This window comes from Daphnia carinata, chromosome 9, assembly GCF_022539665.2.
Source record: "Daphnia carinata strain CSIRO-1 chromosome 9, CSIRO_AGI_Dcar_HiC_V3, whole genome shotgun sequence".
NCBI classification, from domain to species: domain Eukaryota; kingdom Metazoa; phylum Arthropoda; class Branchiopoda; order Diplostraca; family Daphniidae; genus Daphnia; species Daphnia carinata.
Window position 1 is genome coordinate 6,109,499 of NC_081339.1, and position 23,868 is coordinate 6,133,366.

Below are 23,868 nucleotides of genomic sequence, written 5' to 3' on the forward strand. Positions count from 1 at the left end.
CATTGAATTGCACACTTTGATATTGATGGAAAAATATAAACTTTGAAAGTGTCACACACACGATTGTGTGCGAGCATGACACTAAAATGGAATTTTCACATCTAACATGGTCGAAAAAGGACATGCACTAAGTACATCCGTCCAGAACAGGAATGTCGGACTAAGTGGACTTTTTTCTCAGACCTCTATCGCACTTGCTTACCCTAACCCCGCATTTGTTTTAATTTTCGCAAAGAAAATCCTAATGGGGGCAAACTAAAAAGAAAAAGAACCGAATGCTGTACAGGAGGTGGGCGGATGGTTTGAGATAGAAAATTTCAAAATGGCCGACGTAAAAAAACGCCTAGAAACTTGTGCGCGCAATGTGACCAAGGCCATAATCGATTAATTGCAAATCCCACAGTGTTGCCAAGGCGATTTCAATTTACAACATCTTGGGAATAAGAGACTTCCGTTCATTTTCTATCAACCACTACAGGAGACATAGAACGGCAATATTTCATTCATATTATTTAATAATAATATTTAGAAATTTGGCCACGATCGCCTTTTGATTGAAATCCGGACAGGGTTCAGCAACCAGTTGCACTGTTACTCGTTGGCGGAGGTTGGTGCAACTCTTTTCATCGTCCACGTGTGCCACAGTCCAAATCTTTTCGTGTTCGTGGTCTTTGGTTCCTTCGTATACTCGATCTATTTTCGCTCCCGAAATGACTAAATCTCCCATCTACATTCAATTAACACATTCAAATGCATAATTTCAAGAATGTGGTATGGCTAAAACGTGGTGAAATGTACACCATTCTTACTTGATCGTTTCTCAGCTCTCGCGTCTGCTCTCCTTTCGAGAACCCTTCGATGACTTGACATAAAATCGACCAACACAAAATCAATAGAATCAACCGCATTGGCAAAACAAAAATCATATTCAATGTCGAGTCAAATCACTTTACACATATTGCTATACTGCGTACGAAAAACACTTGCATTTCAATAAAATAAACACTAGTGTTCCAAACGGATACGAGTTGTCGCTAATGTTCCTGACAGGTGGTCAGTTTCATTCGCCCCACCTCGAGAGATCTAATCGCCAGCCAAGTGGCTAGAATAAAAAAAACGAAAAACCTGCAGCATACTGTTCATATAACTTATCGTAAAGAGATGGCAGTTGTTTGATATTGTTGGGCGTTTCAGTCCCACCCAGTAAACGAGACATTTTACTGCCAGTCTCACATTAGACGAGAGAACCGGCATTTGGCCGATTGGCTCGGATTGTAAGTGAAATAACGTTGTCGAAATAAAAAAAAAATGACCGGGCGATGTGGTAATAACCTCAACACATTTGCAGTTTTGGGTTCGTTGTTGATATTTGGCTGTTCCATCATCTATGTCATTCAACCAACCACACTATTCACCATCCAACAGGTACAGACATGTCTTGATCACTTTTCGCACAAGATTTTATGTCAACATTATTTCCTTTCGATTCTACAGGCATCAGATTTGAGCATGAGTAGAAAAGAGGAAACCATCAATATTTTGGTAAACGAAAAGCAGATGTTGGAGTTGAAGTTAAAATTACAGGAAGAAGAGAAGAAGAGCATGACTACCTTAGTCGAAGTTACACAACACTTGAATGCTGCTTTGATTGACAAGATTGACTTACTGGGCCACTTAACAGCAAAGAGGTTAGGACAGATCCCGACAAAACAATTCATTCAACAATTGCATAAACAAAAAGAAATGCTCAAAGCCAATGCTAAGCTGAATCGAGAATTTTTCCATGACGCATCTCGTTTTTTGTGCAACACTTCATATCCTGGAGTGGAGAATTACACGCGTTACATAGTGGCACTGCGTGGAATGCTACCATTAGACGCAATCGAACCACTTAAACCGGAATTTGGTAGAGTGATCAACGATGTACTTTCGTTCCAGTATCCCATCACTGTCCCATCTTGTCGCGACGTCGGAATGAATGACACTGGACCTTTAGTGTTTATAGCCATCAATTCAGCGCCGGATAATTTCCGCAGACGGGAAGTCGTCCGCCAAACATGGATAACTCGTTTGAAAGCCGATCGTGAGCAAGGATTCATAAATTTGGCTGGTTTCGCGTTCATTGTCGGTCGTACGGAAAACAACGAAACGCAAATCAAAATCGAAAAAGAAAACGAGACATTTGGTGACATGATACAAATAGACATGTCCCATTTCTACGGGAATTTATCCGTCAAAATGGCTGGTTTATTCAATTGGTTGTACAGAAACTGCCGTCTAATGGATTTCCTGTTAAAAGTAGATGACGATGTCTACGTCAACGTGCGCAACGTGGCCCATTTCATGACGCAGTTTCAAAATCAATCCAACTACACGATGTTCGGAATCTCGCCCGGAACCTTTTATCCCAAACGAGGTGCGTCAAATCAATAATTTAACTCATCCACGTATCCCTTATGAAATGAATCTCTTTAAAAAAAAAAACAGCTGGAAAATGGGCTTTAACGTACGAAGAATGGCCGTGGAGTCAATATCCCGATTATTTCTTGGGACCAGCTGTTTTACTTCCAGCTCACACGATTCTTCCGCTATTGGCCGCCTTCCAGGTGACGCCCATGAGCCCTTTCGACGACCTCTACTACACCGGCATGTGCAGAGAAAAGGCCGGCATCAGCATCCGCTATTCCATCAATGCAACCAGGTCATATATAGGCCTTCCTTCAATAGCTAAAGCTATCTAACGTTCATTTGTTTTGCACTCACGTTCAAAAATTAGCGTCTTTGCGACGGGACCGCCACATCCTCCTACTCCTTGCTACCTGCGTCGACACATTTCGTTTTTAATCCCCAACGAGAACCAACTGAAACTCTGGCATAATGCGACCGACGATTTTTACAACAACAGGACCCACTGCATTGTTGGTGGATCCAACGGAACTAACATAACAATTGGTCACATCCAACCCTCACAGTTTTATTTTACAGAGCCTAGAATAGTAAGAACCTAAAAAATATTTGCATTAATTCTGAATATTAAGCTGGAATTCCGATAAAACAGATCACGGTATTACCACGTATTGTAGGAAGACGTAGAGTTTAAATGCACTTAACGAATTTGTCCGCCCACTGCGAAACCTGAATACACAGAATGAAATATGAACCGAAAATAATGGATTCTTTATACTAACTTACTATTTGCGAATCATTCTAACTTTCTTCTCTTACTTAAAAACGTAGAATATCAAAATACTTCATACGGTTGATAAAACACAGCTATAATCGACTACTAAATAATTAATACATATTAACTATCCGATGCATTTGGCCACTTTCATCAACGGCACAAGATATTTAAAAAAACCAGCCACATTACCTGAAATAAAGTGGGACGAAACAAAGTGGGCTGATATCATTTCAAGCTGTGAACTGATGCACGCGTAGAATAAAAGCCGCACCCCTGTCAAATACCAAAAAGTCTGCCATGCATGTACGTGACGGACATTTTTCTAACAAGGCCATCAAGCACTCAAATGTCTACGGGACAGTATCAACTCACGTCGTTAGATGGCCGAAAGTGAATTCTACTCTACGTGTCGAATGTTGCGTAGATTGTACCGACAATGGATTGCATCTTATACTTTCAAATTGCTGTTGATGGCGATCTTTAACATCAGTTGCTCAATTTTCTTTCACCAAAGATTCTTCAATAGGTAATGATCAGTGCTATTATTGATTATACTGTTTTGGACCAGAAAAATGGGTTCGTTTTAGAGCAACAAAGAATCAACGTCAACGTGTGACACCGTCACTATCGATAGAGAATTGTTCAATTACTTGGCTTCTCATCTACGCGACAGACCGTACGACGGCGTTCACAATTACACTCGTTTTATGACAGCTGCGTTAGGCCTTAAAGCATTGAGTGGAGTCGAACCACTTGTACCCGACATGGGGCAAGTTGTCAACGACATTCACTCGTTCCAGTATCCCATGACTATCGGTCCTTGTCGACCAAAGTCTGGCAAAGGGACTAGCCTATTCATCGCGGTCATTTCAGCTCCATCTCATGCGGAAAAACGTGCACTAATTCGCCAAACGTGGCCAAATCATTTGAAGAATCAAACCAACGACAACTATCCACTGGACGTTGTTGGATTCGGCTTCGTCATTGGACTGACCAGCGACGAACAAGTTCAGCAACAGATGGAGCAAGAAAGTGACAAGTATGGCGACATTTTGCAAATCAACGTTGAGGACAAGTACGTCGATTTGTCTGTTAAAGTTGCCAGTCTTTTGAACTGACTCCACCTATTCTGTGCGCAAGTCGATTACGTTCTCAAGGTAGACGACGATGTCTATGTCAACGTTCACAATTTAGCCACGGTGTTGCACTCGCTGAACCCTTCCGATCCAAGCATTTACGGCCACCAATGCGGCGGAAACATCCCTTTGCGCAGTGAATGTATCATCAATTTTCTAATCAATATTTAGAGGTGTTTAATATTGCAAATATGTACCAATATGCAGATAAATGGACGACGAAATTTGGCCTTGGCAAAGGCTTCCAATCTACTTTCAAGGAGCTGGAATCGTGATTGCTGGCAGTGCAATTCGTTCACTTCTGGCAGCCGTACAAACCACGCCTTATTTCATTTGGGATGATATGTACTTGGTGGGCCTGTGTGCTGTCAAAGCCGGAATACGTCTCCGCACCTCTAATTCGTAATTTTGTCACTAAAAAAAAAACAAACACAAGTGTTGTTAATAATACGTTCACTTTCATGGATTAAATGTAGCATCTTCATTGATATGCCACGCAAATGTAATGATCCATGCTTTGTGCGCAAGTCCGTCATATGGACAACAAAATCGACAGATCAAATGAACGGATCCCATTTCGTCAATCAAGCTTTCTACCATAACCCCAAAACGGTGCACTGCATCGACGGTAAAGAACCGAATAACGGCATCTTTGACAGACCAGCTAATGCATCAGAATTCACTTTCGACACAATTTCATCCCTTCTATGATTTCAATACGCTTTTTGTTCCCTGTTGCATTTACGTGTCTAGATGATACCCTATTATTCAAATAAATTAGCATAACACAAATGTTCCCTCAACCAACCGCCACCTGTTATTCAATTAAAGTTATTTAACGTAACAAATCTGCAGCAATGTTAGGATATAAAACATACTTAACTCGAGAGGAAACCTAATGAAACATTGCAAATGTTTTCACACAGTTGCCCAGTTGCACACAAACGAATCGCGGTGGTTGAGACGAGCCCTCACGCCGATTTGTTTATTGATGTACGATATGTAGACTTTGTCCAGTACAGGTGGACTCACCAAGTATTCCTTAATTCCACTTATCTGATGAACAAGACCGATTATTCAAAGAATTTAATATTAATCTTAAAAACTCATTTAGATGAATGCCTCACTTTCAAGAAACTTGTAGTTGAATTGAGGCTGACAAACTCATACGATATTTGAATTTTCCTTGCGATTTAGACGTGCGATTATGTTAAACCAACACTCTCTCGGCTGATCTAACACATGATCAAACGGTTGAATGATCCCATTGCTGTACGTTCTCGTTTCTTTATCGCGACACACTGTAAAACAGACTTTTCAGTTAGTAAAAAAAAAAGCAAGCTGCCAAATTAACCGTAAGGAAAACGAAAGTCACATTTGAAATCAGTTGCATTCGCTGGAAGCGACGCAATAAACGTCCATTTACAATCGAACCAATCACAGTTGCTAATTCGAGAAAACAGGTACAACATATTTGCACCTGACGTGTAAACCCGAGTGGCTACAGCTTTGTACACGTTGACTTCCATCGTTTCCTTTAGCTGTAAAAACGTTTAACCGAATTTCAATCAAATTCATTTCAGATTACAAAAACATGTATACTTACCCCCAAACAACTCGGAGGACATGAGTTACATTAGAACAAACCATTTGAACACGCTGATCAACGGGAGCAATAATGCTAAACATACATTCCATCGTTTGCCCGGCACTGTTTATGTTCCCCAACGGTTGAATTGTTCCACTCGAGCTCGTCGTCTCACCATGGCGACACACTGAAATAAACAAATGACAATTACAATTAACCGGGACCAAAAACGTTCAAATAAATAATTACATTTAAATGGTGACGTTGACACTGGCAATGCTGTTATTGACGTCCAACAATGCGGTCAGTGCTGTTGAATCGAGATTGAAGATAAACATTCCTGGTTTTTGACAGATATATCTTGTTTAATTCAGGCTTCAAATAAGAACCATCGCTTAGCAGTTAAAGCCCTTCACCCTCAATTGCTCCAGTCATCTAATTTTTTAAATGTCGACATTAGAATACCTGTACTACAAGTACCTATTTGAGAATTGTCTTACAGTAAATGTACTCGTATTGGTAGTTAACTGGACTGCCTAGCAAGAAAATAAATCTGATGATCAACAGGTGCCACGATGTAAAATAGGCAATATCTCCATTCTCCCGCAGTTATGCAGTCTATTAGTCGGATAGTCCCGTTGGCCGTCGAAACCATTCCATGCTGACAGACTTTCAACCGAAATCAAATGAAGTGCCATCTATTGTTCACTTATTAAATTAAGGTATTCAGAAATAACCTACATTTTTAATCCGTCATGGTCGATGGAGGTGCTGGAATCATTGTCCTCCTGCAAGAAAACCAGTCCGGTTTGCGAAGGCGAGAGTACACGTCCAGGTAATACGTTCTCGAAGTGTAGACCCGGTTCAAAACTGGAGGACTGGCTTCAACGTCGAGCACATTACGAATCTAATGCGATGCAAATGAAAGATTATGTCTATATTTAATTGGCGAGTTAAAAGAATATAACCGTCTTACTTCCAAAGACAGGGAGGTGCTTGTGTAGACAATAGAACAGGATATTTGAACAAACTGGTCGACGGGCGCGCTAATCCTGAAATTGCAATAGCGTCCATCTCCGACAAGTGCCGTGTAATTATCCAACGGTCGAATAATACCACTGGCTGTTACGGCATAATTTTACGACACTGAGACGTTTTAAGGAGAAAAAATTCACTGTCAAGTAAACTACAATTTGAAGTAAATTTTATACTGTAATAAGTGGGAACGTGCTGTTAGCTCGTCGTTGTGGATGGAGTCCTCTTTTTGGGAGCTGTGGTCCATTGCACTCGAACCAATCGAAATTGTCAAAAATAGATTCCAATCGCAAACCTCGGTCGATTGAAGTGAAGATTTTGCTCCGTTCGGGCTTACTCACGTTCGCTTCTGCGATATACTCGAGCTAAATTGAACAACAAAAACTAGTTTGTAGTATCTACTGTGTTTCTTTAAAAAGAAATAAAATGGATACCCTCAAGAAACTCGTAACACTTTTAAAGTTGAGTACCGTGCAAGATATTTTAACTTGATAGCGGATCAGTGCATTGATGCTAAAATGACAATATCTCTAAAAGGAGTAATGGTTCCATTTGAGGCTGCTGAACTTGCATCACGACAAACTGCAACATCAAGTATTGATTGGATTAAATTCTTTAAGATAAGAAATATATGCTTTACGTTGAATAACATTCGAAATTTGCCTGAACACAGTGGTCCATTTGCAACCGAACCATTCAGATTGTCTCAGTCGTGCGTGCAACTTGAGTTGATTGCTTTAGGTGATGTAAATTCTCTTGACAGGTATCGACACACCAATATCGACGATGCCTTAAAGCTGCGTGAAAAAGGACAAAGTATAACGACGCAATGGAATCGCACAAAAAAAATGACTCACCCTCAACCAACTGTCAAAATAAGTGAAATTGACGAAGGAGCAGGAGATTTCTATGCGTTGATCTGACGGCGCAGTGATGGGAAAAACACATTCGTCAGTAGAGTTGATAAGAGGTTGAATAATGCCACTAGCTGCTGTCGAGTTCTTGTCGCGACATGCCAACAATGAAAATGAAATGGTTAGTCAAGCAAACCTATTCTACATTTTGAAAGGCAAGACTCACTTTGAAACAAAGCAACAGATTCTTGTCTAGCGGTTTTAGCTCTACATGTGGCCCAACTGCACTCAAACCAGTCACCATGACGTAGCTCAGAAAACAACACAATTTCCATGCCAATTGAGCTATAGATTTTGTTCACAGAAGGAGGATTTACGTTGACATCAGCCACGCCTTTAAACTAACATAAGAAAAAATACGACCTTAAATTACAAACTTACACACTCAAGGTAATAATTCAAGACTTACTCTTAGCGAACTTGATGGCACAGACAAGGTGTTGGTGAGCTGGATAACAGAGCAAGACAAATGGATACGTTGATCACTAGGTGCGATTATTTTAAAAGCACACGATCTCCATTCACCACGTGCAAAGGAATAGGGAATAATCGCCCCGTTTTCTGTTCTCGTCTCTTCGTCACGACATTCTGGACAATACACGTTTTACTAATTAATGATTACTTATCATTACACGAAAATTAATTTATTGACTTACATTGATATATTTGCACCCGCGTTGCCTTCGCTGTTGGACGACCACGTTTGTCGATGTGTCACCGACAATAGAGCTGGGAACACTGTCATTCCCACTCAAATTCTGAGAACAAAGAAAACTTTTGTTTGAAAAATGTTACCATGCCTTCTTCTTCTATTCCTCAAAAGTAGAGGCAGGGCAACAAAATGGCGAATGCAGTAAAAGAAAACAAGGGGACAAAACGTTTTTTACGTAGCCACTGCTGGCGATTTGCTCCATGTTCTTTGGCTCCACAGCATCAAGACTGGCAATTAAGATGCACCAACCGAAAACGAGGAGAAGAAATTCAATTTTCATCAATTGAGGCATGGTAACCTTTTCTTTGCCATGTTGCACCAACGTGTGCGTTTCCTACGAAAGTTGTGTTATCTTTTATAGTTGCAAAGTGTATCGATTGTTAATTATTTTCCTGTATTACAATGTGCGAATGCTAGACTTTCCATTGCACATATGTTGCGCACATGGAAAGAATGTTAAACACAATTAATTCAGTGCGTTTCAGGTCGTCAGCAAGAATCAACATTTACACAAATGTGTCGATGGATGGCAGTGTTTAAACGGGCAAAACTAGAGCTGTTGTCATGGTGTTGCTGTATACGTCTATATTCTAGTCTACTATTTTCTTAATTATATATAGGCGATAGATATTTCTATTTTTGCTTCTACGTATGTGTATGTGACACACAGACACGTTGTCGCATACGCGTTCTAGCTTTTTCTTCTACTTGAAATGAAAACAGAGATAACATGTACATAACTTATCGTAAAGAGATAGGAGTTGTTTAATATTGTTGGGCGTTCAGCGTAGCGTTGGGCGTTTCAGTAAACGATACATTTTACTGTCAGCCTCACGTTGGACGAGAAAAACGGCATTTGGCTGTTTTGGATGGAATTCTAAATGAAATAACGTTGTCAGAATTTAAAAAAAAAATGAACTGTGGGTGTGGTAATAACCTCAACACATTTGCAGTTTTGGGTTCGTTGTTGATATTTGGCTGTTCCATCATCTATGTCATTCAACCAACCACACTGTACACCAATCAACAGGTACAGACATGCTATAAGCATTTTCTACAAAAGATCTTATGTCATATTATTTCGTTTCAATTTTACAGGAATCAGATTTGAGCATGCGAAGAAGACAAGAAACCATCAATGTGTTGATAAACGAAAAGCAGATCTTGGAGTTAAAGTTAAAATTATGGGAAGAAGAGAAAAAAATCATGACTACCTTACTCAAAGTTACACAACATTTGAATGCTGCCTTAATAGACAAAATTGAATTACTGGGCCAAGTAACAGCAAAGCTGTCAGGACAGATTCCAACAAACCGACTGATTCAACAATTGCAAAAACAAAAAGAAGTGCTGGAAGCCAATGCGAAGCTTCATCAAGACTTTTTCTATGACGCATCTCGCATTTTATACAACACTTCATATCCTGGAGTGGAGAATTACACGCGTTACATAGTGGCACTGCGTGGAATGCTACCATTAGACGCAATCGAACCACTTAAACCGGAATTTGGTACAGTGATCAACGATGTACTTTCGTTCCAGTATCCCATCACTGTCCCATCTTGTCGCGACGTCGGAATGAATGACACTGGACCTTTAGTATTTATAGCCGTCAATTCAGCGCCGGATAATTTCCACAAGCGGGAAGTCATCCGCCAAACATGGATGACTCGTTTGAAAGCCGATTGTGAACAAGGATTGCTAAATCTGGCTGGCTTCGCTTTCGTTGTCGGTCGAACGGATAAAAACGAAACGCAAATCAAAATCGAAAAAGAAAGCGAAACTTTTGGTGACATGATACAAATAGATATATCTGATTTCTACCGGAATTTATCCTTCAAAGTGGCTGGTTTATTCAATTGGCTGTACAGAAACTGTCGTGAAATGGATTTCCTGTTAAAAGTAGATGACGATGTCTACGTCAACGTGCGCAACGTGGCCCATTTCGTGGCGCAGTTTCAACATCAATCCAACTACACGATGTTCGGAATCTCGCCCGGAATCTTTTATCCCCAACGAGGTGCGTGAAATTAATAATTTAATTTAACCCTATTGAAATGAATATCTTTTGAAAAAAAAAAACAGCTGGAAAATGGGCTTTAACGTACGAAGAATGGCCGTGGAGTCAATATCCCGATTATTTCTTGGGACCAGCTGTTTTACTTCCAGCTCACACGATCCTTCCACTATTGGCCGCCTTCCAGGTGACGCCCATGAGCCCTTTCGACGACCTTTACTACACCGGCATGTGCAGAGAAAAGGCCGGCGTCAGCATCCGCTACTCCATCAATGCAACCAGGTCATTTATAGTCCTTCCTTCAATAGCTAGAGCTATGTAACGTTCATTTGTTTTGCACTCACGTTCAAAAATTAGCGTCTTTGTGATGGGTCTGCCACATTCTCCCACTCCGTGCTACCTGCGGCGACACATTTCGTTTTTGATCCCCTACGAGAATCAATGGAAACTCTGGCATAATGCAACCGACGATTTTTACAACAACAGGACCCAGTGCATTGTTGGTGGATCCAATGGAATCAACATAACAATCGATCACACCCAGCCCTCACAGTTTTATTTTACAGAGCCTAAAATATTAAGCACCTAAAAAATATTGAATTTTAATTAAAAAAGCAGGAATTGCGATGATTAAAACGTGTGGTTGTGAAGCCAGATAAAAGCAACAAATCAATAATGCGAAGGTCTAATAGTTGATCTTGGCTTGTACGTTTACGGTGATTTCTTGAATCACTCTATTCGTGCAAAAGAGGGGGTATAGCTCAGTGGTAGAGCATACGACTGCAGATCGTAATGTCCCCTCGGGTCGTTAACATTCATCTATATTTAAATTTAAATGTTCATGTTAACAAATGAGTGCATGGATAATGTTGCTTATGTTTCTAGCAACGATGGTGACATACGCCTCTAAATACCTTGTTATATTACCTTGTTATCAAGAGGATAGAAAACAGGTATTTACGTATAAAAGCGGAGATAACTTGAAAAGCATTTTCGTTTTATTTGGCAAGAAAACCTACTCCAGTGCCGTCCTCACTTTTCAAACTACTAGGTCAGCTCAAAATGATGCGACTGTGTATCCCCGCGTGATTTTAACAATTGGCCGGCACCATTTGAAACAATAGACCGGGATTGGTGAAGTTTAAAGTGACCGGAAATGAAAGGAAATTGCACGCCCAGCACTGTCGTCAACTTAAGAACTCGATTTCCAATTGTTTTTTGGATTTTGATGTTATTGGTCATTGTCAGTTTTATTTATTTCATCTACTACATACAACCATCCGACGAATTCCACAATCAACAGCAGGTATATCCAGTACTAAATTTGAACTGATTTTTCACGGGTAGAATAATGGACCTTCAATTTCAGGTAGAGTTACGATCGGCCCCAAATTTAGATGAGAGAATCAACATTTTATCAGAAGAAAAACAGATTTTAGAAGTCAAAATGCAAGCTCACGAGGAAGAAATGAAAAACATGGCTAAGCTGATTGAAAATGAACGGCAATTAAGTGTTACTTTAGGCGAGAAAATCAAATGGCTTGAGAAAGTCATAGAAAACGGAGAAGAACAATTAATCCGACGTCTTGAAAAAGAAATTCAAATGCTCCAAGCGAACGAAACTGTCCACCAAGAATTCTTCAATTACTTTTCAAACGTTTCACGTCAGATGGCCTATCCCGGAGTGGAATTCTACACGCGGTACAATGTGGCTCGATTAGGCATGTTGCCATTAGACGGAATCGAACCGCTCAAACCGGAATTCGGTCCAGTCATCAACGACGTGCTGTCCTTCCAATATCCACTCACCGTCCCTCCTTGCCAAGATGTCACCGGTGTCAATCGCACTGTGTTTTTAGCCATCATTTCGGGTGCAGGCAATTTCGAGAGGCGAAACACATCGAGACACCTGTGGCCAAAACATTTGAAAGCCGAACAAGACAAAGGCCTGATGGGCGTCGTTGGAATCGCCTTCGTTGTGGGCAAACCGGATAAAGTAGAGACTCAAAATCGGATCGAAGAAGAGAGTCAAAAGTACGGCGATATTATTCAAATCGAAATGGTCGATACGTACAGGAATTTGTCGCTGAAAGTGGCTGGACTTTTCAATTGGCTGCACACCCGGAATTGTTCCAAAGTGGATTTCCTCTTCAAAGTGGATGACGATGTCTACGTCAACGTTCGCAATCTTGTTCAATTCGTCCAATCTCAGCCCCGTCACGACGCCAATCTAACCATTTTTGGAAATTCAGCTGGAAATCTTTGGCCAGCACGAGGTAATTTAGGAAAAATGCAAAGGTATTTTCTTATCATCCCCTTCGCATTTCGTCCACAAAATCAGGTGGTAAATGGGGTCTGACGTACGAGGAATGGCCGTGGGGAGATTATCCGCGTTATTTCTTTGGACCGGGCGTGTTGTTCCCTGGCAATACGATCGTCCCGATGTTGGCGTCGTTCCAAACGACGCCCATGCTGCACATCGACGATCTCTACTACAGTGGCATCTGCGTCGAAAGGGCCGGCATCCGAATTCGCTACTCTACCAATTCAACCAGGTAATTTATTATTTTCAATCCTTTGAATTGATGAAATGGCTACTGGATTTCACTGAAATGACGCAGCGTCCACAAAATGGGACAACCTGCATTTCCGGCTGCGTGCGATCTGCGACGATTCATTTCGTGGCTGACCGTTTCCAGCAACCACATGAACAACTCACACTCCGTCACGGAAAATTTCTACAGCAACAGGACGCAATGCATCGTTATTGGGGACAATAATGAAACCATTGCAACAATCGATTATACTGAACCCGTTCAGTTTTATTTCCTTCAGTGAAGAATACAAAGTAAGCATCTTTGTAGCAGAATCTCTACACCTCTATTAATCCTCCGTTTAATCTTAATCTAGGATCAGTAAAAGAAACAGCTGTCTGTTTTCATTATTTGTGAACAGGAGATGGTTATCAGCAGACAATGTATTGTTTAGTGGTATGGGCACAGTTCAAACCTCGGTGCATTCTGCTTGGAAATTTGGTTAATGAAACAACAACTTCTTGCGTCAGTAGTTAGATGAAATGGCATGTTGAAACTAAGCATGTTTTAATTTAAAATCGGACGTTTCTCTAGCATTTGGGCAACGGAGAAAACCCCTGTGAAACAAATGCGTCATAAATACCATGCAAATTATTTCGTTTAGTCGCTATTGCGACTTGTATTCATAACCAAATTGTTATTAGTAAGATTATTAGCTTATGACTTCATGAATAAGATCGAAGCAGTTATAACACAGGTTGTATCGACAACACGTTATTCCGTTTCATACGAAGGAATTTAGTCCTTTTTCGGGGGAATATTATAACAGCGAAAAAATAATTACATGACAAATAAGAGATTGTGAAATCAAGGGTTATTTGGTGATGCCGTTGATTGGTCCAATCGGAGCAGCCGTCTTTGTCGAATAAACTCAATCGAGTCTGTAATGGCTGACGATGTAGAGGCTTCTGCAGCTGTCGATGAACAAGACTCTTCTTGATCACCTCTCAAACTTAAACTTATGGCGCGTCTTAGATCGTCATCAGCGTTGAAATTTACTTGTGGTGCCTTTACTTCCGGCTCGGCGATTGGTTGGCTGCTTTGCAAACTCTGAAGTATGGCTTTGTTTAGGGCTTCTTGATCGTCTCCTTCTTCCATTTCTTTCCAGCTCATGGCCAGTGCAGCTTTTAATTGTTCGTCATCCTCTTCTGGCTCTTGCTTCTTGGTTGGAGCTTTCCGAAAATGGCGGGGAGAGAGAGGCGCCAAAGCGAGAACTTTGTCAGCCTCACAACTAGGCAGATCTCCCACAACTATGAAGATGGAGTACTTGTCGGTCTGCAGCTGGGCTAAGAAGAGAGACAGGTATGTGTCTGACAGGAGCTCAGGGCCTGAGAGGATGGAATTCAGATTGAACCATTGTCTGCCCAGTTTACGAATTGAGAACCAATGGTCTCTATAGTGACATATGAAGGCATTTTCATTCCTGAAACAAAGCATATTACTACAAATAAGCAATCTGTTTTATAACATACAGCTTGATGCTTACATGGGACACTGTCTAGCCAAAGCTGCACGGGGATCAGAAGAATTATAGGGGATTAGTTCCAGCCCCCAAACTGATAAAGCCTCTGAGATAACTTGAACAGAAAAGTAGCCACTATCATCCACATTTGATGATGGTTCCTGGCAACAACAAAAAGACAATTAACTTAAAAAGCCATCAATTAAATAAGTATAATCTACTTGGAGAAACCGATTGTACTCGTCACTGGAAACTCCAGCTTCAGCCATTCGAGCCCTTTCCTCCTCATCAAAACGGTGTCCTATAGTTGCAAGATCCACAGCTGTGAAGTAAGGCCCCTGTAAAAGCGCATTTAGGCAATGTTGAGCGCACAACGATCCTTGTTGCTGTAGTTTCACATTGACAAAACAAAATATCACAGTTAATTTTTCTTAAAAACTGATGCAGTATTACGAGCCATATTTTCAGGAACAATCGACAAGACAATACCTTTTCGTGGAATATTATATCCATTACAAAAAATGAAATAACCAATATAAATATGTTGGTTCCGGCTGTCAAGTTTTTTATCTTTACAGCAATTCAGTTCTTTAGAATGTTAGGATTTCACAACAAAGCGTTGCCTTTCTGAATTTTAATCCAGTATTCGGAAGGCGGTTGCCAAAATTTTATTTATATTTATTGTTTGTTGTGTTGTAAGATTTATGAACCTCCCACGAAAATTACTACCGACTAATTAAGGAAATTACTGTAATTTTTTGTGTTTTAACTTAAGTTTGAATTAAATATTTCGAATTTTTGATCACCACCGATATCGTCGTCTGCTATTTTATTCTCCACCGCACATTGTTCCCTCCAAAACGAGAGTTTTTGTTGGATTCAGATTAAGCAACAAAAATAAAAAATAGTATTCACTAATATTTAAAAGATCTGTTTTCCGTGTTGATCAAGGAAACCAAGACTCATTGTTTTCGGTATTGTAGACCTTAAACTTGGTAATCGTAGGCATGAGCAGGAACGTCGTTTCCACTCCTGTTGCGACGGAAGAAAGCTTTGATTATCCGCCATGGATTTTAAAAACAGTTAAAAACCACATTCTACCTTCCAAATCACCTAGCAGCACACCATGCAGCCTTCACCACGAAGCCTTTCATCAACTTTCTATCCCTCACCTGCCTGACATGGTGTTTCCTGATAACATTTTACGAATCCAACTGTCTAGTGGTGCCGGGATCGAATTCAATGCATTGGATGCATTGAAGCTTGTAAACGATAAAGAAGATTCAGTTAAGGTAGCTATTGCAGAAGCTTGGAATGAATCCAGGTAATGGTCGCCTTTAAAATCAACTTGTTTTATTTGTAATTTGCCTATTGTCTCATTGATTTTTCAACTTTCTTCAGGGCAGACATGAACATTTCCCATAAAGTCAGCCACCCATTCGATTGGACATTCACCACAGATTATCGAGGAACTGTGCTTGGCAATATGGTGGTGACTGCAACGGATTTGAATATTGATATGGATAAACTGAAACAAAAGGAAAAGATTCTCTTTTTCGACGAGATTCATTTGTACGAGGACGAGTTGGCCGATCACGGTTGCGCTTCCTTTTCCATCAAAGTGGTATGGAATTTATCAACATTTATTTTACCCTTGAACCAAACTTTTTACTATTTTCATGCAGAGAGTTATGCCAAGTGGTTTTTTTGTTTTATTGCGTTTCTATCTGCGCGTCGATGACGTGTTGATCCGCATCAACGATACCCGACTCTACTACGAAAAAGACAACCAGTATATGTTACGGGAATACACTTCCAAAGAGAGCAAGACAAAGGACCTCAAGGTTGGAAGTGATAGATATAACTCTTTTAAAAAATTTAATAATCACATGAAATCACCTACAGGTCCCTCGAGTCTTCTGGGGTGACCCGAATGAAATATCTCAACATCTGTCCCTTGTCCGTTCAATCAATGAAAAACTGGAATTTTAGAAGAAAGCTTAAAAAAATCACGAGTTAACTCGTTTGCTTTGCGCCACACACGTTCCATCGTATATTCGTTCTCATTACATTGCATCTGTTTCTTTTGCATTTTTCGCATTAAATTGAACTGCCTTCAATTTAGTCTGAACTCGACGTAGTTGCACGGTCTTTAATTTTGCACTGGCCTCGTCTGACGCAATGATATTGTAATGACCCAGTCGGTGCCAACTCTCCTGCACTTGGGTCATTAGAATTTCAATATCGATATCAGTACTACCATCCGTCTGTAAGTGTCTAATCTTAACGAGTTCATCAATTTTTTCCAGTTTATCTTTCGTGCCAGCCATCCAGGTAGCCCCCAGTTGCCGAATCCACTCTCTGATGTGTTCCAGTGCCGACATTTTCAACTGTTTCATCTGCAACGTGATACAGGAAGCGACAACTTGAGCTTCCATGGCGCCAACGCGATCACTCCAGTAGTTGCGATAATACTGCATCTGTTCGTCGTATTGCGATAACGTGGGCGAAGTACGTCTTAATTTCTCGCATGCGGCCATCTTATTAACGCTCCACAGTTCCGAACAATCCTTCCATCGGTCGATGATGTCCCGTAGTTTACCTACGAGATGTTTGCAATGCTCCTGATCGCGTTGGACGGTGATTTTAAGCAGAGGTTCGCGACTGAGTCGATCATGAAGAGAACGTTCATCCACGGGTAATGCGATGCAAGATCCTTCCTGCCAGTCGGGTACGATGGCGCTGCATTCGATCCAGTGATGGGAAATACTAGATATGTCCCGCTCGATAGACTCCAAGTCCGGCTCGACTGTCACTTTACTATCCCGAAGAGACAGTTGAACAATAAATTGAGCTGGCCCGTTCTCCAATAAGTTGGACATAGCGTCAAACAGTTGGGTTTGAACGGCTTTCAAAATAGCCGCGTAAATCTTTTCTCGCCAATAGTCGTAATAATTCTGCAATTCCGGAGCTGATCCCGTTTGTGAATTGCACACAATACTTTCCACCTGAAATATTTAATTATTTACATTTTTTTGTGTTGCAGTTCTTATAAAGTTTTTATATACCTGGAGAAGAATAGGTGGCAAGTCTGAGACGACTCGACGTACGTTTTGGAAGAATTCATCGCCTGATTGACTTAGTTTTTTGAAGAATTGGGAAGCTGACGGTGGACCAGTGCAAATGATTGGACTGAGATCATTTTGAGTGTCGACGAGCAATCGGAAATCGTTAAGCTGAGCAATTCGTCTGTCCAGCAAGGTGGAAATGAGAGCCACGTCTTCTGCCATGCCTTGAAACCTCTCGACACTCTCCATCAATTCTTGAATGTAACTTGCCAGACAAAGAGATGGCCAAGTGACGTGATTCGTGCCTAGATTCAGTCCATCTTCCACCGATGAATAGCAGCTGTTGAGAACAACAAACTCGAACGGGGTTAGTTTTTCAACAACCGAGGCCAAACGTTCCAGAATGGCAACAATAGCTCGATTGTGATGGATCAAATCAGGTTTCTGCATCAATAAAATGTGGCACACGTGAGGCACCTGAAACCGCGTCTGCAGGAATAATCGAGTTTCGTCCCAGATAGTCATCAGAGTGTCTTGGAGTGTCGTCACATATCCTTTGGCCGTCTTTTTCAAGATGGGACATGTCATTGCCTTGTTGGCCCGTTTCTGCACAGTAGTGAACCACTTGTTGTGAAGTTTATCTTCCGTCGATTTCAGGTATTTGGCCAGTTCAACGTATTGCTCTTTGATCTGTTGGTTAAATCGTTTAAAATTTATATTTAATGAAAATGCAGGTAGGAATATACTTTAGTTGAGGCTGCTGTTTTATCCCAGTCACTTGGATCAGGGAAAATTGTGAGCAAAGAGAGTTTGACTCGATGATAGAGTAACCGACGTTCAAACAGTCGATGAGCCATGTCCACATTCTCGCCGACTTCCTTCTCGTTCAAATAGTCCGTCATGTCGAATCCTCTTCGGATAAGACGAAGCTCCGTCGACAATCGATTGAGTTGTTCTCGTTGGTTTTGTTCTAGAAATTCATCTAATCCACCCGAATGTGTTCCAGTTAGCAATTGCGATCTGTCGATGATTTTCTTTAATAATTTCAGGCCCTCGAACGAAGTGCTGAAAAGTTCAAATATGTTTTCAATGGCCTTCGTAATTAACGAATTGAAATCGTTTTACTGAGCATCGAGGACGTGCTTTATGGTGGCTTTAATTTCAGCTTCTGTACGTTTCTGAGCATCGTGATGACTGTGCACAAATTTCTGAAATTCTTCTTGATTATCAACCAAGAATAGTTTGATATCAAGATTGACGATTCTCTGTTCCAAATCGTCTTGGATAAGGGCCGCTAGCCGTTGACGGGCAAAGTAATCGTCAATCTGTTCCGTCATTTCTCGCAGAGCCTTTGTCTCCTAGTCAAAAACGGTAATTTAATTTTAATTCTAACATTTTCTTATTTATTAAAGCAAACCTTGATGAGAGATTGTACTGTTTGGATGCTCTCCAGAACTGTTCGAGTAGCCAAAAACATGGCGGAAAACTCTGGGCCGGTTAATTTACCCACAACTTCTAGTTTGGATTCAGCCCATTGCGTTTCCCAGACTTTGAGGGCGTTGACAACGAGATCCGCTTCCGGTTTCAATAGATTTGTTGGCTGTAAGATGCGCAACATCCATCGTGCTAATACTTGAGTGTTGCTGGCAACCAGTTCCACGAATTTCGAATGTATTCCAGACTTTGAACTGGGCTGCAGTATCACGGCCTTCAAAGAACTGGCCAGCGATTTGACGTAAAAATCAATTCCTTTCATCGTGTTCTTCTCGGTAAATACCTTTTTGAATTCCGTTTAGTTAATGAATGAAATTTTCAAAGCAAATAGAACGACACCTGGATAGGATCTCTGACTAGCCGGAAGAGTTTCAAAGTGTAGTGAACTTGGCGTAGGGTCGAGTCTGTCTCTATAGTCGTTTCTCCCCAATTCTGCACCATCCATTGTTGCTGATGACTTAACTCCATCATTTGTTTTTGCCAAAAAACGTACTCATCCCTCAATGAAGGGAAACTGGTCTGTCATTAATTATAATTGAATAAGTAACTACTACGGCCAACGATAATGATGATAATACCGGGAAGGCTTTGTTGGTTTTATGGGTTACCGGATTCTCAAGTTTGGTAAGATCTTGATCACCCACCAACATCAGAAAGTGAACCAACAATCTGCAATGTAAGTAATATTTTGCTAATTACAAAGAATGCTATAATTTTTTATTCTAATACTGTTCAAAGTCGGCCAAAGTGTCGAGCCATTCCTGGTTGTTTTCACTACGGGCTAAATGTTCCATCATCGGAAGATAAACCTAGCAGAACAAATTAGAAAGTGTACTAAGAAACTAGCATGATAGGTACACTTTTATACCTTTTGCGATAATAGAGCTAGTCCATTAATATCAAGCTTCGATAGTTCCATGGTGAACAATGTTCTTGTGATAATTCGTTTGAATTATTATATCACCATAGCAACCCTGTAATCGATTAAGTTCCAAAACAACGGTATGATGCAAAACGATTTATTTTGAAAGAATGTGGGGGACTTTGTGATGGTTGAAACAGACGCAGATACAAAATTCACCAGGCAAAATATTTAAGCGTGGCATTTCTGTTTAAAACACGATTGTAGAGCCAGAGTTTACTCATCCCATTTTTTGAATTCGACACCGTCAGGCGGTTTGACTGAGACCTTTTCTTTGGCCACCTCATTCCAATTTGTGCTGAGTACAGTTCCGCCAGACTCTTGAAATGATTTGTTCATAGCCCGACGAATTTCGTCCGATCCGTCGCAGTAAATCTTTTGAAACAGCTGATTCAGGGCCGCTTCTCCTTCCGGTTTCTCTTCGGCTTCTTCTTTCTTGATCTCAGACTCGATCTTGTCCCAATCCTTCTTTTTAGCAGATGATGAAGGGTAAACAGGTGGCTGTGTAGATGATTCAGGGATTGCTACAGGAATCTGCTTTACATTAGCTGGTGCTTGACCTTCGAGCGAGCTCCATCGAATACCGTCGCATTTCTTCATTTTGATTTCGACTTTAGTTTTCATCACCGTATATGAGCTTTGATCGGGCACGATTGGGAAAGATAGGTTCAAATTGAGCTCGTAATCCGTTCCATCTGGTAGTTTGGCTTTCATCATCATCTGGCAAAGGAAAACATCACAATCAAGAGGACTTATGACATCATTGAAAGAAAAACTTACTGTTGATGGAGCAAATTCTATACTGACAGAATCTGGGCTGAGATTTTTTGCAAGAACTGTAACACAGACGTGGCTTTCTGTCTGATACCAATCATGTTTGACAGCAACTGGAGTTTTTTTACTTTTAAGAAGCTTTTCTTCTGCCCAAGTTAACCATTGCCGAATACCAGCATCATTACCTATGGTAGGTTTTTTTTTTTATAACATGTCAAAGAAAGGTGTGTAAAAGTTTTTACCCCCATGAGTTGAGCTTGCTAGGAAGGCTTCATATGCTTCTTCGTACTGTTGCAGATGGAAACAAGCTATTCCCTTTCTAAGGTAAGCTTTGGGGTCTGCGGGGTTAAGATCAATGGCCTTCTGAGCATCAGATTTGGATTCTGTGTGACGTTCAAGTTTCTGAAGAGCGTGGGCACGGTTTACGTAGTACTCTGGTTTGCTGTCATCAATTTGGATGGCTTTGGTATACAGCTACAATTTGAATAAAATGTAAGATTATATATTTGCAGGATGGTGTTGAAATACTATAGAAATTACCTCGGCTGCTTCGGCGTAATCTTCCGAAACAAAAGCTGAATTAGCCTGACTAAAGAGGGAATTGGAGAGAATTATCAATCAGTAGTATTTTAAATAGATTAATTTTCTAATAATTTTCCTATTACCGAATTAATTCCGACGGGGATTCCGCAGTTTCCATTTGGATTGTTTGCCTTATAAAAGAGCTTGACACCTTAACAAGATAGCAAATAATGACTTAGACCAAAAACGAAAACACGTAGGAAAACTTCTAGAATTTCAAGAATATTTATTCGTCGCTGTCATGGCGTCGTCTGCAAGTAAAAAGCTGCTAAACAACAGTTTCAGGATCGTTCATGTCTGAATTTTCAAAGTCTACTTAAAAGCTGTTACTTTAGAAATGTCCTGCAAACAAAAGGTTTGAACATTTGACCGGATACGCAGTAGCCTATTATGACATTTTTAAAATGGCGTATCGAATTCTTCACAATTTTGCACCTAATCTCCTAGTCTTAGCCTATGTGTCACAATGTCTTAAAGATTATGATCTCCCGTCGACCGATCTTTACACCGTGACATTATGTTGTTATCTAGTTCACTACTGCCTACTTTAAAAGAAAACCCAGTATTTACTTGTTTGCCATTCCTTATGAGCAAACAAAAGGTAATTTTTTTCCCCCTGTCTCTCTAATTTCAACAGGTCCAACGTCCACTTACAAAGTATCACTGCAGCCTGCAGAAAAATATTAATGAAAAGATTAACAAATTTTGATATACAACTTCTGTTAATCCAACTGTACGCAAGACTACGGAGCTACGCAGAAATCAAAAACTATTTAAGTCTTACGCTGCAAACATGTTCCAATTCACTCTAATTTTGGCGTCTAGTTGAACAACCAGCAACCATTTTTCTAAAAAAAATTGTACAGGAGAAGACATAAATGAAAAAGCAATTTCACTTTGCTTTTTTATTGGCCATTTTGGCTCTGGTCGTTGTCGGAAGTAAATGCTGTTTGTTTTACTTAACAAGTTTTAATTGATAGGATGTAAAATGTTATTTTTGTTCTCCTTGAAACTAGATGATGCTACAGAATGCGGCATTGCAAATCGGCCCGCCAGAATAACAGGAGGCATCGAAACACTACGCAATGAATTCCCATGGGTGGCTTACTTGCGACTCTTCTTCTGGAGTGGAACTTCTGCACAGTGCGGAGGTACACTTATCCATGAACGTTGGATCCTAACAGCTGCCCATTGCCTCTATGGCGTCGTCAACGTTACTGTCGTTCTGGGTGCTCACGATATCAACAACCCAAGCAGTCTGGGAAGGCAAGAATTTTCTACGAAAAAATGGATCAGTCATCCACTTTGGCGTTACGGTGACGTGGAAAATGATATCGCGGTTATAGAACTGCCAGTAGCCGCCACCATGACAGGTAAAACACATTCTCGTTGATGCTTTGAAAAATTAAATTTGTAAACTTTAATTGGTTTAGATTACGTTAGACCGGCTTGTTTACCCTACCCTGACGATCCCAGTCTAGATGGCTGGACTGTGACCATTACAGGTTGGGGAAACTACTCCAGTGACGGTATACTTCCTTTTCTTACTAGTAAATTTATTCTTACTTTAAAGTATGTCTTTCCTCGCTGTTCCGGCCGTAGTGAATAGTGGCTCTAGTCCAGTATTGCGGAGTGTACGATCATCCGTCATCGATTCATCCGGAACAACTGGTTTATGCCAGCAAAAGGCAGCTGATGTTGGCCCTTTCCATGGCGATAAAATCATTTGCAGCGACTCGAGTTACAACCGCCATTTTTGTCACGTGATTTCTTCGATTTTGCTCGAATAGTTTTTTCCACCTTTACTCAAAATAAAATAACAATTAATTGCTTGTGACAAAGGGAGATGATGGCGGTCCAATGAATTATCACAATGCTTACTGGAATACTTTTACTGTCGTTGGTGTGGCATGGATTGGAGATCCGAGCGTTGAATGCTCCGTTTCGACCAAACCCAACATTTGTGCACGGGTTAGCTATTACGTCGACTGGATCCATGATACGACCGGTATACCACGTCTCCCTAAACCAACAACAACTACTACTACAACAACGACAACGCCAGCACCGACGACAGCCTACTTCACCTGTGAAGGAAAACCTAGTGGATTGTATCCGAATCCAGCGTGTACTTGCTGTACCACTTTCTATAAATGTTCCAACGGCTACGCCTATCTTTACGTAAGTATTCCTCCTTTGAGGTTATGAAATCAAGATTAAACATGTTTTCTTTTTAATTGATTTACAGGATTGTCCTGACAACGGGACGGTTTTCGACCCACAACTTTTGGTTTGCGTTTTCCATGGCGATTTGCCAGCGTGCCAAGTGTGATTTTAAAGCGAATTAAATTACTGTTAAACATGATTGATTTTATTTCACTGCACT

General features: G+C 40.7%; 7 protein-coding genes and 2 long non-coding RNA genes across 11 annotated transcripts; 4 read left to right on the forward strand and 5 right to left on the reverse strand.

Annotated features, from left to right (window-relative positions):
• Nucleotides 1-1,076: 1,076 nt before the first annotated feature.
• Nucleotides 1,077-11,297, forward strand: LOC130698045 (lactosylceramide 1,3-N-acetyl-beta-D-glucosaminyltransferase A-like). 2 transcript variants are annotated; one of them, XM_059496882.1, is made up of 4 exons: nucleotides 1,077-1,425; nucleotides 1,495-2,416; nucleotides 2,488-2,701; nucleotides 10,944-11,297. In XM_059496882.1, exons 1-4 carry the CDS (start codon nucleotides 1,309-1,311, stop codon nucleotides 11,173-11,175), a joined length of 1,485 nt encoding a protein of 494 aa, XP_059352865.1. In that variant the 5' UTR covers nucleotides 1,077-1,308; the 3' UTR covers nucleotides 11,176-11,297. The 2 variants fall into 2 exon arrangements, with proteins under 2 accessions (XP_059352865.1, XP_059352866.1); XM_059496883.1 differs by lacking the exon at nucleotides 10,944-11,297 and adding an exon at nucleotides 2,777-3,140.
• LOC132087726 (uncharacterized) lies at nucleotides 4,524-5,855 on the reverse strand. Of its 2 annotated transcripts, XR_009421759.1 has the most exons (4): nucleotides 5,696-5,855; nucleotides 5,448-5,621; nucleotides 5,199-5,376; nucleotides 4,524-4,734 (listed from the first exon to the last, which is right to left on the reverse strand). It is a non-coding gene; the product is annotated as an uncharacterized LOC132087726 (long non-coding RNA). The 2 variants fall into 2 exon arrangements; XR_009421758.1 differs by having other exon boundaries at nucleotides 4,524-5,376.
• LOC130698192 (uncharacterized) lies at nucleotides 6,169-7,734 on the reverse strand. The gene is made up of 7 exons (XR_009421755.1): nucleotides 7,584-7,734; nucleotides 7,378-7,525; nucleotides 7,120-7,308; nucleotides 6,885-7,054; nucleotides 6,650-6,815; nucleotides 6,409-6,577; nucleotides 6,169-6,343 (listed from the first exon to the last, which is right to left on the reverse strand). It is a non-coding gene; the product is annotated as an uncharacterized LOC130698192 (long non-coding RNA).
• A 123-nt stretch (nucleotides 11,298-11,420) lies between the features above and the next one.
• LOC130698047 (beta-1,3-galactosyltransferase 2-like) lies at nucleotides 11,421-13,817 on the forward strand. The gene is made up of 6 exons (XM_057520835.2): nucleotides 11,421-11,539; nucleotides 11,638-11,892; nucleotides 11,956-12,862; nucleotides 12,928-13,141; nucleotides 13,208-13,434; nucleotides 13,497-13,817. The coding sequence occupies exons 2-5, from the start codon at nucleotides 11,743-11,745 to the stop codon at nucleotides 13,422-13,424; spliced, it is 1,488 nt and encodes a 495-aa protein (XP_057376818.1). The 5' UTR covers nucleotides 11,421-11,539; nucleotides 11,638-11,742; the 3' UTR covers nucleotides 13,425-13,434; nucleotides 13,497-13,817.
• Nucleotides 13,818-13,935: 118 nt separating this feature from the next.
• On the reverse strand, nucleotides 13,936-15,288 carry LOC130698079 (ataxin-3-like). The gene is made up of 4 exons (XM_057520880.2): nucleotides 15,132-15,288; nucleotides 14,864-15,028; nucleotides 14,667-14,803; nucleotides 13,936-14,603 (listed from the first exon to the last, which is right to left on the reverse strand). The coding sequence occupies exons 1-4, from the start codon at nucleotides 15,153-15,155 to the stop codon at nucleotides 13,988-13,990; spliced, it is 942 nt and encodes a 313-aa protein (XP_057376863.1). The 5' UTR covers nucleotides 15,156-15,288; the 3' UTR covers nucleotides 13,936-13,987.
• A 202-nt stretch (nucleotides 15,289-15,490) lies between these two features.
• Nucleotides 15,491-16,726, forward strand: LOC130698093 (TIP41-like protein). The gene is made up of 4 exons (XM_057520899.2): nucleotides 15,491-15,966; nucleotides 16,044-16,266; nucleotides 16,328-16,486; nucleotides 16,548-16,726. Exons 1-4 carry the CDS (start codon nucleotides 15,650-15,652, stop codon nucleotides 16,632-16,634), a joined length of 786 nt encoding a protein of 261 aa, XP_057376882.1. The 5' UTR covers nucleotides 15,491-15,649; the 3' UTR covers nucleotides 16,635-16,726.
• LOC130698035 (dynein axonemal heavy chain 10-like) lies at nucleotides 16,667-20,253 on the reverse strand. The gene is made up of 9 exons (XM_057520813.2): nucleotides 20,073-20,253; nucleotides 19,934-20,013; nucleotides 19,783-19,873; nucleotides 19,544-19,723; nucleotides 19,128-19,487; nucleotides 18,836-19,068; nucleotides 18,457-18,775; nucleotides 17,711-18,400; nucleotides 16,667-17,650 (listed from the first exon to the last, which is right to left on the reverse strand). Exons 1-9 carry the CDS (start codon nucleotides 20,121-20,123, stop codon nucleotides 16,709-16,711), a joined length of 2,946 nt encoding a protein of 981 aa, XP_057376796.1. The 5' UTR covers nucleotides 20,124-20,253; the 3' UTR covers nucleotides 16,667-16,708.
• Nucleotides 20,208-21,718, reverse strand: LOC130698075 (protein SGT1 homolog). Its single transcript, XM_057520874.2, has 5 exons — nucleotides 21,566-21,718; nucleotides 21,441-21,489; nucleotides 21,143-21,374; nucleotides 20,907-21,085; nucleotides 20,208-20,846 (listed from the first exon to the last, which is right to left on the reverse strand). The coding sequence occupies exons 1-5, from the start codon at nucleotides 21,598-21,600 to the stop codon at nucleotides 20,343-20,345; spliced, it is 999 nt and encodes a 332-aa protein (XP_057376857.1). The 5' UTR covers nucleotides 21,601-21,718; the 3' UTR covers nucleotides 20,208-20,342.
• A 561-nt stretch (nucleotides 21,719-22,279) lies between these two features.
• Nucleotides 22,280-23,821, forward strand: LOC130698060 (brachyurin-like). The gene is made up of 6 exons (XM_057520856.2): nucleotides 22,280-22,421; nucleotides 22,499-22,855; nucleotides 22,916-23,011; nucleotides 23,085-23,245; nucleotides 23,325-23,663; nucleotides 23,731-23,821. The coding sequence occupies exons 1-6, from the start codon at nucleotides 22,361-22,363 to the stop codon at nucleotides 23,812-23,814; spliced, it is 1,098 nt and encodes a 365-aa protein (XP_057376839.1). The 5' UTR covers nucleotides 22,280-22,360; the 3' UTR covers nucleotides 23,815-23,821.
• The last annotated feature ends 47 nt before the right edge of the window (nucleotides 23,822-23,868 follow it).

Excerpts from the sequence above, each read along its gene's own strand:
- LOC130698045 (XM_059496882.1), top strand. The coding sequence starts at position 1,309 with ATGACCGGGCGATGTGGTAATAACCTCAACACATTTGCAGTTTTGGGT. Across the intron at positions 1,426-1,494 it reads CACTATTCACCATCCAACAG|GCATCAGATTTGAGCATGAG; the intron begins GTACAGACATGT and ends TCGATTCTACAG. Across the intron at positions 2,417-2,487 it reads AACCTTTTATCCCAAACGAG|CTGGAAAATGGGCTTTAACG; the intron begins GTGCGTCAAATC and ends AAAAAAAAACAG.
- LOC130698047 (XM_057520835.2), top strand. The coding sequence starts at position 11,743 with ATGAAAGGAAATTGCACGCCCAGCACTGTCGTCAACTTAAGAACTCGA. Across the intron at positions 12,863-12,927 it reads AAATCTTTGGCCAGCACGAG|GTGGTAAATGGGGTCTGACG; the intron begins GTAATTTAGGAA and ends CCACAAAATCAG. Across the intron at positions 13,142-13,207 it reads TACTCTACCAATTCAACCAG|CGTCCACAAAATGGGACAAC; the intron begins GTAATTTATTAT and ends GAAATGACGCAG.
- LOC130698079 (XM_057520880.2), bottom strand. The coding sequence starts at position 15,155 with ATGGATATAATATTCCACGAAAAG. Across the intron at positions 14,804-14,863 it reads AGTACAATCGGTTTCTCCAA|GAACCATCATCAAATGTGGA; the intron begins GTAGATTATACT and ends TGTTGTTGCCAG. Across the intron at positions 14,604-14,666 it reads TTGGCTAGACAGTGTCCCAT|GAATGAAAATGCCTTCATAT; the intron begins GTAAGCATCAAG and ends GCTTTGTTTCAG.
- LOC130698093 (XM_057520899.2), top strand. The coding sequence starts at position 15,650 with ATGAGCAGGAACGTCGTTTCCACTCCTGTTGCGACGGAAGAAAGCTTT. Across the intron at positions 15,967-16,043 it reads GAAGCTTGGAATGAATCCAG|GGCAGACATGAACATTTCCC; the intron begins GTAATGGTCGCC and ends AACTTTCTTCAG. Across the intron at positions 16,487-16,547 it reads GCAAGACAAAGGACCTCAAG|GTCCCTCGAGTCTTCTGGGG; the intron begins GTTGGAAGTGAT and ends AATCACCTACAG.
- LOC130698035 (XM_057520813.2), bottom strand. The coding sequence starts at position 20,123 with ATGGAACTATCGAAGCTTGATATTAATGGACTAGCTCTATTATCGCAA. Across the intron at positions 19,724-19,782 it reads AAACCAACAAAGCCTTCCCG|ACCAGTTTCCCTTCATTGAG; the intron begins GTATTATCATCA and ends AATTAATGACAG. Across the intron at positions 18,776-18,835 it reads AAGCACGTCCTCGATGCTCA|CACTTCGTTCGAGGGCCTGA; the intron begins GTAAAACGATTT and ends TGAACTTTTCAG.
- LOC130698075 (XM_057520874.2), bottom strand. The coding sequence starts at position 21,600 with ATGGAAACTGCGGAATCCCCGTCGGAATTAATTCG. Across the intron at positions 21,086-21,142 it reads AGCAAGCTCAACTCATGGGG|GTAATGATGCTGGTATTCGG; the intron begins GTAAAAACTTTT and ends AACCTACCATAG. Across the intron at positions 20,847-20,906 it reads TAGAATTTGCTCCATCAACA|ATGATGATGAAAGCCAAACT; the intron begins GTAAGTTTTTCT and ends TTCCTTTGCCAG.
- LOC130698060 (XM_057520856.2), top strand. The coding sequence starts at position 22,361 with ATGAAAAAGCAATTTCACTTTGCTTTTTTATTGGCCATTTTGGCTCTG. Across the intron at positions 23,012-23,084 it reads GGGAAACTACTCCAGTGACG|TGAATAGTGGCTCTAGTCCA; the intron begins GTATACTTCCTT and ends TTCCGGCCGTAG. Across the intron at positions 23,246-23,324 it reads ACAACCGCCATTTTTGTCAC|GGAGATGATGGCGGTCCAAT; the intron begins GTGATTTCTTCG and ends CTTGTGACAAAG.